Here is a 10,259-nt window from a genome sequence, read left to right as displayed (position 1 = left end):
AATAGTCCTGTAGTACCAGCAGTATATTGGTGGTATATTTTTGAGGCTGTAGTCTATTTTGCACTTGATCAGTAAGGTGCTGTTGTTGTCCACCCAGTCTCTGAGTCTGTGTTTGTCTCTCTCTTGGTGAGTCATACAGAATCTGAGATTATGAAACAGATCGAACACACAGAGCTGGGGGTTACTGTCTATTTATAGGTATGATCTCATATCCAACTTTTTAATCCTGCTCTTTATGCCCACATAACACCAAGGCTCCCAACACACAGGGTGATCTAACAGGTTAGTGCTGTTTTACATTGCGTTGCAGCTTGTGTTGATGATGATATATGACTGCTAATCTTCCATCTAGCATGAGCATCTGATCTCTGCAATGTTTAAGCTGGAGCCGCAACACTAAAGCATGTATTCATTAAGAGGCCTGAAGTGTTATGGAACAGTTACTGTAAGTATTGAAGAGTATTTATAGTATAGTGTTTATATAATTACGGCTCTACATTTAAGCCGTAACATGAATTATGTTTGGTAAGTTAATGATAAAAAATGCAGAAAGATGCACATTTTTGATTATGTGGTTTATTGGTTTACATATTTTCTTTCTGTCACAACAGTGTCCATCACAGTTAATGCTTCTGTTGCCTGTTTTGCTGATCTTGCTCTCTACACACGCACACACTCAAGCACACACAGAGAGACACACAATCTTTCATACTCAAGAGAAGGTCAGTAAATAACAATACTGATGCAAATATCATGGTCGCTCATTCTCAGTGATGTAACATTCACTACTTCACAACATCCCATCTTTTAGGTCGGGTGCTTCTTAACAATCATGTTTACATCTCTCAAAAGTGTGTTGTTGATGACAGAATGAACTCATGATTAAAGTAACTCTTTTAAATTAAATAAAAAATTCCCACGAAGACTCAATCCTGATTATTGTATTTGCATTCAACTACACAGCATATATTTCCAACACTTATGCGAAACATCCTTTATAAAAACTAGCCTATTTATTAAATATAGAACAATTTCCAGGTAAGCTCACAATTTGCTGATTAATCTGCTGAGATTACATAACGCACTTAAGAGCTCTCAGTGTGTCACTGCTTCATTTCATAGGCATTATCCCCGCCAATATGATAAATGGTTATCTATTGATATGCAACTAAATGATTATGTTGTATAAAGCTAAGACATTAGGCCTTTTTGTCTCTCTATGAACTCTACAGCACTCTTTGTTTCAAACAGGTAACATTTCTCAATAAATAAACATAGATTCCTTCTATAAAACTATCCATTCATAAAACTCACCATATATTTTTGGTACTATTAACCAGTAAAATTCAGAGAGTTGCTCTACACCTTTAAGCTGGCAAGATCAATCATGCAATACTATGCAAACAAGAAACCCTCCACACAGTGCGATTGGCTGACGTCACACTGTGATTTCAGCCATTCGCACTGATTTGATTGGCTGAAACCTGTGAATGGGCAACGTTGATGATTAACATTCATGTCACAACACTGCGGTTTCATTCAGTCCTCAGCTATTCTTGGCTGGCGCTAAGCAAAATAGAGCCACTTGAGGGCACTCACATGCAGTATATCCCAGCCTTCACTCTGTTAGTAATTAGGCTCATTTCATGAGGCACAACGTTAACATAAGAAAAGTGGATATATGGTATAATGTGATAATATTCTGCTCTACAATGAAAAAAGGGGCTTAACCATTAAAACACATCCACACTGCAAAATCACTTCAGAAGTCTGCGCATTTAGCTCTGTGAGTGACTCAATAAATAAATTAATAAATTAAATACATTCAAATTAGCATCAGTTATACATTACCTGTTAGTAGAACACAATCCCACACCATAAAATCTGTGTTACAACATGTCATTTTTCAAGCTATGTGATTATACGGTTAACCATTTCCCTAGTCAAATAGCAGCAAGAAACCCTATAGTCTACAAGTGATCAGATTCAAGTCCCCCTCCGCAAACTTAGTGCCTCACCTGATAAACTCTCCCTTCACTCACATTCATTCTAAATCGCTAATGTGGAAAATAAATTAAATGTCAAAGTAAGTGACTTTTAGATCATTTATCTATTGATCAAAATTACCTACATGCAATGATTACGTTGTCTTTCAAAATACACATTCCTTCTTCCTTGTCTCCTTTCCTTCAAGACACAAAAGCTTCGTTCTAGGGAATGAAGAAAGACAAGGAAAAGCAGACACTCATTTATACACTTAAATGCATCCAGGTCTTTCATAATACACTGAAAGACCCTCTGTGAAGATGTCAGACCCTCTAGTAAAAAGCTGACCTAAATCTATACACAGTGATTTATTGTAACTATGCCCACTTTTTGTTATTAAAACACAATCTGACCTCAAATATGTCTGCACGTTTGCCCTTTCCATACCTGACTAATCTAAAAGAAAAATAATAAAATCACAGATAATATCAGGAGCACAGGTCTGTCCATGTATCGAGAGTATAGTCAAACTCAACGGCAACTATCATGCCATTTTTAAGTGTATGGTTATCTGACAGGCGTAAAGATAGTCATGATAATATTTCCTTACTTTGTTATGTGGCTGGATACAGAGTTATCTTTCCGTATGATTTGATTGTCTAGAAACTAAAACTCAGAGAGAGAGGCACCAGACTGTAAGGAAGGACAAGTAAAACAAACCAGTAAACAAATAAAGAAGTCTCTCTATATAAATATAAACTCTAAAATTGTCTGATAACTATGGAGTTTGTCAGCGCTTGATCAATGCACACAAATATAAAACGGCAGTCCTGGAACAAATATTTGTTCTGACCTAGAATCAGCTTTAGCCTCCCTACTTTTTAAACATTTGCCACAGGGCAGGAGAGGTAAAATTAACCCCAGGTCAGTGTCTAGAAGCAGCTATACCAGTCTATAAAATGCGCATAAAAGAGAGAAGGCACAGAAACATAAACCCACCATGGAGTGGGGGTGGACTGACAGCAGCAGTTTTTTTTGGGAGCAGACCAGATGAAGTTGCAGGTCTGCTGGCAGCAGATGGGTCGCTTACAACTTGCAATGTCTGGAGAAGAGCAGAGATTTATATATTTACTGTCTCGTTTTCATTTAGTTTGTTTTGCAATTCTACGTGGATACGACTGAGGTGTTCATCCACTGTCTGCTGGTCCCAGTCTAGTCATGTGTGTGACCATAGACTCCTGTCCGTCACCACAAGAGTCACATTCAGTGGATGATAAACCAAGAAGAGGTGACTCAGTCGTTTTCCTGAATGCACCCTTGTAGACAAAGTGGCTTCTTCGTTTGCTCCAATGCTTCATTTCAACCTGCATTGACACAGAAAGCTGGTGTACTGTTCAGTTCACCAGAGGAACAGGCCACTACTTGCGTACCTGCATTTTTTCTTTCTGATCAAAGTGAAAGGAGAAGCCACTTTATGCTACATATAAGATGCAGTCCTGTTACTACACACCTCATTCTATTTCATCACACCTGTTTTCTCCTGTGTTGTTTGATTTGCTGCCTTTGACTGCGCAGGTTTTGTCTTTACACCATCCGGCTTGGCCACAGTGATATTTGCCGCCACAGCCCCTTTGCTCTCGTGCCTCTGCTCCTGGTTGGCTGTGCCTTCAGTCTTGCTGGTGCTACGTTGGTGGGCAGGGGTTGTTGTTTTGACAAGAATGGGTATTTTCCCTGGGGGTAGATGGGGATCCTCTCCAATGTTGACAGTGAGGTTGGTATAGAGGGGCTCCAGCTCTCTGGAAAGGAGCTTGTAAGTCAAAGAGTTGAGGCCGTCAGAGCGCCAGTTGAGTCTTGTCCTTTTCAGGAGGTCAAATCTAAAATGACAAACATCATTTCAGGGTCAAGCTTTAAAGCTATAATATGTAACTATTCCACATCAGAATGTCTAAAAACAACCAGATCTAGGTTATACATTTTGTTGAGTTGTGTAATTACGTTATCCCAAATGTTTTCAACAATTTTCAAAATCAGAAAAATCCATAACTTTAATCATGTTACAGTCATTTAATTTAGTCACCTGTCAATGATATCATACCTCCTCTACCAAGAGCATACACATACAAGATGATAATCATCATGCGTCTGCATTGTAGTTGTCCACTACAATTGTGTCCACTAAAAAGTACACGTGTACAAGATATTAAGTCACCAAAAAACTTACTTTTATTTAATTTTAAGCATTTTTACAATACATGTTTTAGATCTTGGTTGTTGTTAAGTATATCTTTTAAATGAAATGAAGGATTTTAGTCATTGGACGCCTGGATTTATAAGAAGAACACAGCCCCTCTGGATATCCTGTGTGCACCAAACAGCAGAAACACTGATTTTTGCATTAAACTGAAACATGAAACTTTATTCATTGTTTTTACCAGTCTTAATCACCAGGACTGTTTGTTCTGGAGAGGAGGAGACCTCTGCAAATAATTATGTTCCTGATAAAAAGAACTCCTCAACAATAAATACTGAAGCTGGTTGTTTAACAATAAAGGCAACAACTCCCATGATCCCACACTACTTCAGGACGTCATCACAGTCCGTCTTTCGTTATTGCTTTGATTGAGAGACCCATAACACCCAAAATGACATATTGTGCACTTATCAGTGCCATATGAAAAAAAAACTCTCCATAAAAGTTTATTAAGTGTGCCTGACATTGAAAACAGTGGTGGTTAATTATAGTTGACATATATTTCCATGTGAATGCAACTTGTGGTGGCACTACAGCTGGTTTTCAGGATCTTGTTTTCATAATCAGGAAAATCTTTCCAAAGCATTGTTCGCCAGAAAAAAAATATATTAAGAAAATTAATTGTTGGAGCCAGCAAAGGAAAAATGCCAACCCCACACAAAACAGTCTGTCAACAAAACATTTAAGCAATCATTATTGTAACAGCTGAATATTATGGGGTTCGTTGGAGATGGGAAAGATTGAGCCAAGGAGGGGAAGACAACACAATTCTGATGCCTGTCTCTAGCAACGGTAATGAAGCCAGGACGAATGTTAGTGTTACAATACGAGTGTTAATTTGCCGATGTCAAATACAATTTGTCGTTACAGAGTTCGAAAACATCCAACTAAAATCCCTACATCGTGTGTGTGTGTGTGTGTATGTGTGTGTGTGTGTGTGTGTGTGTGTGTTGTGTGTGTGTGTGTGTGTGTGTGTGTGTGTGTGTGTGTGTGTGTGTGTGTGTGTGTGTGTGTGTGTGTGTGTCTCCATCTGTACCTGCGTGGGTTTTGCTCATTGCCTCGGTCTCCTCTATGCTTGATCATTTTGTAATGACCAATGGCCACTGGAGGGCGCACGATCTTCATGCCAGAGAGACGCACTCTAGATGGGGAGCACACAACACAATTCAGCAGAAACAGCAGATTCTCATTCAAAAGCATAAAACTGGGAAACAATATTAGATCAACAAAGTTTTGTGATTTACTATTCATGCAACTTTCTATTATTCAAAGCAATAGCACTACTCCATCTAAGTATCTGGAGAATTGTGGGTGACATGAGAATGACATACTAACTGTGACCTATAGGCGGTGGAAAACTTTGTGGTTCCCTTTTTCCATCTCTGGTCCTTGTGTACCACTCCAGTCATCTAAGTCAATCAAAACATGTAACTAATTTTGTGATTTTCCAGTGAATTATACATTTTTTCAAGTTGCAATCATCATGCACAAAGGCCACAATCTTACAAAGAGTAGGGGAGACATATTAATGTTGTTTTGCTTTGTGTCAAAATGTGTGCAAGCTTTTGGATTTTGATTTATCTGATGCATTGAGTGCAGTAACAGATTGGCAAATGTTACAGGAGCCAGAGAGTGGAGAGAGGTGACCACAGCATAGAAATGAGAGGAGCCAAAAAACTGCCTGAAAACTCTGAAGCACGCAGCCCAACCCAACTCTGTTAGTTGATCCATGCAAGCATACTCACTGAGCCCACTCCAAGAGACACACAGCAAAGCCACAGCAGTTGGAGGGGACGTGAAGATGAAAGATGATGTTAACACACATAAAAGAAAAAGTAAAAGAAAAAGAAAAACATGTGGTACTGGTCTGTGAACATGAGAAAAGAATGAATAAGTGCAAAAGACAGGAAAATAAGTACAAGTAGAGAGGTTGAAATATGAAATGAGTGTGTAGATCTGATGCCGAACGCCCATGCAGATGTCACATGCACAAGATTACAGTTCACTCTGTCATCATGCAGGGTGTGCCCCATTCATCTTCTTTACCTGGCAGCGATGTCATCATCCTCCCCGCCCCAGCCCCAGTACTGGTTAGGGAAGCCATTCATCTTCATGTACTGGTCTGGGGTCAGTGCAGACACCCCACCAAAATACTGTGGGTACGGCAGCCTGGGAGGGTCACATCACCGATGTACAATCTTGAAAATAATGTCTCAGGCTAATGCATTGTATATAGAGGTCACATCCTCACACACATTCATCCTGCTCATCTACCTGTATCTGAACTTGTCCATGGCCACAGACAGGTGTGTGGGAAACTGTTTGTGGCAGGTGTAGGTGTTGTGGTCGTTCTCAGGCAGCAGGTCAACATCGTGCAGGAAGATGCAGCTCCAGTCTTCATCTCTGAGGGCCTCCCGCACACCAACGTTCAGCAGCTTGGCACGGTTGAAAGTACCATTCCCCCACTGCAGTCAGAAACAAAGGCAGAGTAAAATACCCATTACCGTCAAAACAACAACCCCTGCCCAGACACATATACAAATACAGGACTATATTCATCTTAAAACAACATACAGTACATTCTCAACTCATTCACTCATCCTACTCTATGTTGACTGTGATTTTTTTTGCTGTTGACAAGAGAGACAGCAATCATATGTTATTATGGTTACAGTTTGTCTACGTGGTAGCCCAGGGATGCCAGATACACACATTATGGCATATTTACTGTAGTGAAGGCGGTGTGTGCGGAAGAATAGTTTCTGTTTTAATGAAGTTCAAGGGAATCCTAATAAAAATATTAAATGAGTATTAAATGAGAAATTAGATTATTATATATTAAATTATAGAATTTGGCTGGTGATATGTCTTATTGTCAACAAAGCTCATGTGCAGAGTCCAAACAATGAACTGATCCTACTTACAAGGACTGTACATGTATTCAAAGCCTGATATATTGTCACCTCCGATGTCCAAAAACTATTAAAAACACATCAGTGAGCCACACCACTGCACTGGGTGAAATGTTCCCTCCCCACAAAGATTATGGTCAAGATAGTTTATTATCAATTATTGGTTGTGCTTCATATCACAACCTCTTGACTGTGTATTGAAGTTCTTTGAGAAAGTGACAATGTAACACAGAGTCAAGACAATAGTAGTAAGTTCCTGATATAGTTGTATTAATATTTTGCCAAAAAAATACATGTGTTACACCTGTGACACACCAGTATACACCAGTGTTACATAGTATGAAATGTTAATGCGTCAGCTATATGCCAGTATTAAACCAATACTACACCAGTTTATTAATGAGTAATAGTAACACAATAATATGCTTTTGCTCTTGTAGAGACAAACACTGAAAAACATACTGCCAGGGATTCATTTTCACAAATAAAATGACCTGCTGTACTATGTAGATGCTGTAGTGAATCTGCTGCCTCTGCAGGAAGGGGTGGAGGTGATAGAGGAGGGCACGGAGGTGGGTCTGCCGGTTCCGATACGGTACTACTATCGCAGTGTGGTGGCGGGGTTCACAGTCTGGAGGCCGATAGCGTCCACCTGGCATCACTAATGGGTTCCTCTGTCTGATATCCTCCATTGACTTAGGAGGAGAAAGATGGACAGACACAGGTCCAACTGGAAAGGAAAAACATTGAAGTGATATTGACCAATAGTTTAGCAAAATACCACACAACCCTTTACTGCGCCTGTACAGTATACACATATCTTACATCATACAGCATACATTTGGCCCCTCTCTCTCACTCACCCAGCAGCGGCGAGGGGATCTGACAGTCTCTCAGTGGTGGTCCAGTGACAGGGGGTCCAGTGCCAGAGTTGCGAGGTGGGGGAGGCGGCACTCCCAGATGGCTGAGGTTGGTGTAGACATCGTGGGGCCGAGAGTAATCAAATTCCGGCTCTGTGGTGTGCACTAGTACAGACACCAGGCCTTTGAAGCCTCCGAGGGAGAAATAGAGCACAAAGGCAAACTGGAAGCCCACCAGCAAGGCTAGTGTGCATGGGGAGTCCAGAGAACGCCCACAACACGCCATAGTAAAGTAAGATGGTAGAGAAACAATGAAATTACACGTGGGGGAATTGGATTGAATTAGAGACGGGAGGAGAGATGCAGGGAGGTGGCAGCTGGGTGAGGAGAGTGGAGGATGAGGTGGGGAATGAGCAAGGAGAGGCAGAAGGACAGGAGGGGAAGGAGGTAGCCCTGTGTGCAGGCTCAGGCGTGCAGGAGGAGGCTGTCCATCGTTAGGAATGGGTAGTAGTGGTGGTGAAGCTCAGTCAGCACTGCCATCACCTCCTGACCACAGAAGTCACTGAGAAGGAAGAAGGAAATTATTGTTGAAATTATGGCTCATCATTATTATTGTATTACACAAGTCAGGATGTGGTACCTTATTCTGCAAGCGTCTAATTAAATCCTGTCTTGGGCCAGGAAGGGCTCACTCCACTTCTCTGCTCCTCTTCCTCCTTTCATCATAATCATGCTTTCCATAAAAAAAGACCTGAAGGAGTAAAAATGCACCAGCAGATTTGTCTCAGCACCACCATGTAGTCTACTATAAACTAAAATAAGCTGGGGTATGACAAGCAGCTGCAAACAAATGTCATGTTTGTTTCTTTATATAGAATGGCTTATTTCCGGTAGTGACATTTCCATGGGGCATACACTATGAGGAAGAGAGGCTGATGCCTGCGGATCAAATTAATCCAACATCACAGTCCCCCCGTTTGTCCAAATAATATCATGCTGTAGCAAACCCTCCTTCCCCACTGTATGCTGCTGATGATTTTCAGGAGACAAAAATGATAGATCACAGCAGAGCAGCGCCACTCTTATCAATACAGACAGCCCTCCATCCACTTGATTAGCCTATCATATCTATCGTTAGGCCTGTGTAGACAATCGTGTATTTTAAAGCAAAGATTTAACGATAACATTTAATCGAGAGGATCGCTGACTACAATAATTCACCTGTCGGCCTCAGAAGCTGTTTCTTAATTCTCTGATTTTGATTCCAGGCTGTTTACGAGCTCTGTTGCAGCTGACGACTCATTAGCACATCCCTGCGACATTTCAAATTCATCCCCCGGCTTCCACCGAGAATCGACGGGCCGCGGCCACAAAGTAGATGCGATGAAGCGAAAGATAGGCCTACCGTGTTTGCCTGATGATGGTCACTCCTCCTCCTCCTCCTCCTTCTCCTCCTCCTTCTCCTAATCTCTCATCAGAAGTGAAATCTCTCCGTGTCTGTTTAGAAACGGCTGCAAACGCTTTCACACGCAAGGGCATCGCCGCATATCCGCCCAGTGTCAACACAGACAAGTGCGCTCTGCTTCACCGAAACATCAGCGAGCCAAATGGGTAGGGGCGCACCGTGGTGACGCACGGGGCGGCAATTTTGAAAATGAAAACGATGTTTGATATCAATCATAATGATAAATATGCATAGATATGCAACTATATAAATAAACTTTGAAAAGTATTCATCTAGATGCATCATGCTTACATACAGTAGGTTTACAGTTATATCCTGACATGGTAACATTTACGTTTTTAACTACTAGTATGAAGTTCAAAGTATCACTTGAAACGTCGCCTAATATTCATCTGACTCATAATAAATATGAAGTCAGACTCTGACTCTGAAAGTTATATAAAATTATTTACCCCATTAGTTTTCTTCATGTTGTAATGTTGTTAGTGTTACATGAGTAAAATGTATGCACAGTTTACTTTTTTTCTGTACAGATTCACTCTCTTTAAGTCTGCTCATCTTTTTGTGTGTGTGCGTGTGTTCATCAGTTCTGAAGAAGCATCCCAACAAAGACAACACATTGAACTCACATTATGCACCACATTTGCAAAATACAGTATTTGACACAAAAGTGTAGTACAACTGTTCAAGACATATGTCATAACTAAAAACATTCATTAAAACTTGCGCAAGGAGCTCAGTTTTTTCTGTCTACAAACATTATTTATGTTTTTATTTTGTTCAGC

General features: G+C 40.6%; 1 protein-coding gene across 3 annotated transcripts; it reads right to left on the bottom strand.

Moving 5' to 3' along the window:
- Positions 1–556: 556 nt before the first annotated feature.
- Positions 557–9,557, bottom strand: b4galt3 (UDP-Gal:betaGlcNAc beta 1,4- galactosyltransferase, polypeptide 3). Of its 3 annotated transcripts, none has more exons than XM_062426459.1 (8): positions 9,415–9,557; positions 8,650–8,760; positions 8,013–8,571; positions 7,644–7,879; positions 6,512–6,702; positions 6,284–6,406; positions 5,274–5,378; positions 557–3,860 (listed from the first exon to the last, which is right to left on the bottom strand). In XM_062426459.1, exons 3-8 carry the CDS (start codon positions 8,293–8,295, stop codon positions 3,503–3,505), a joined length of 1,296 nt encoding a protein of 431 aa, XP_062282443.1. In that variant the 5' UTR covers positions 8,296–8,571; positions 8,650–8,760; positions 9,415–9,557; the 3' UTR covers positions 557–3,502. The 3 variants fall into 3 exon arrangements, with proteins under 3 accessions (XP_062282443.1, XP_062282444.1, XP_062282445.1); XM_062426460.1 differs by lacking the exon at positions 9,415–9,557 and adding an exon at positions 9,231–9,393; XM_062426461.1 differs by lacking the exon at positions 8,650–8,760.
- Between the last annotated feature and the right edge of the window lie 702 nt (positions 9,558–10,259).

Source organism: Scomber scombrus, chromosome 10 (assembly GCF_963691925.1).
Source record: "Scomber scombrus chromosome 10, fScoSco1.1, whole genome shotgun sequence".
Taxonomy (NCBI): domain Eukaryota; kingdom Metazoa; phylum Chordata; class Actinopteri; order Scombriformes; family Scombridae; genus Scomber; species Scomber scombrus.
Note: the sequence above shows the minus strand (reverse complement) of the source record. Positions and strands in the feature narration are given on the sequence as shown.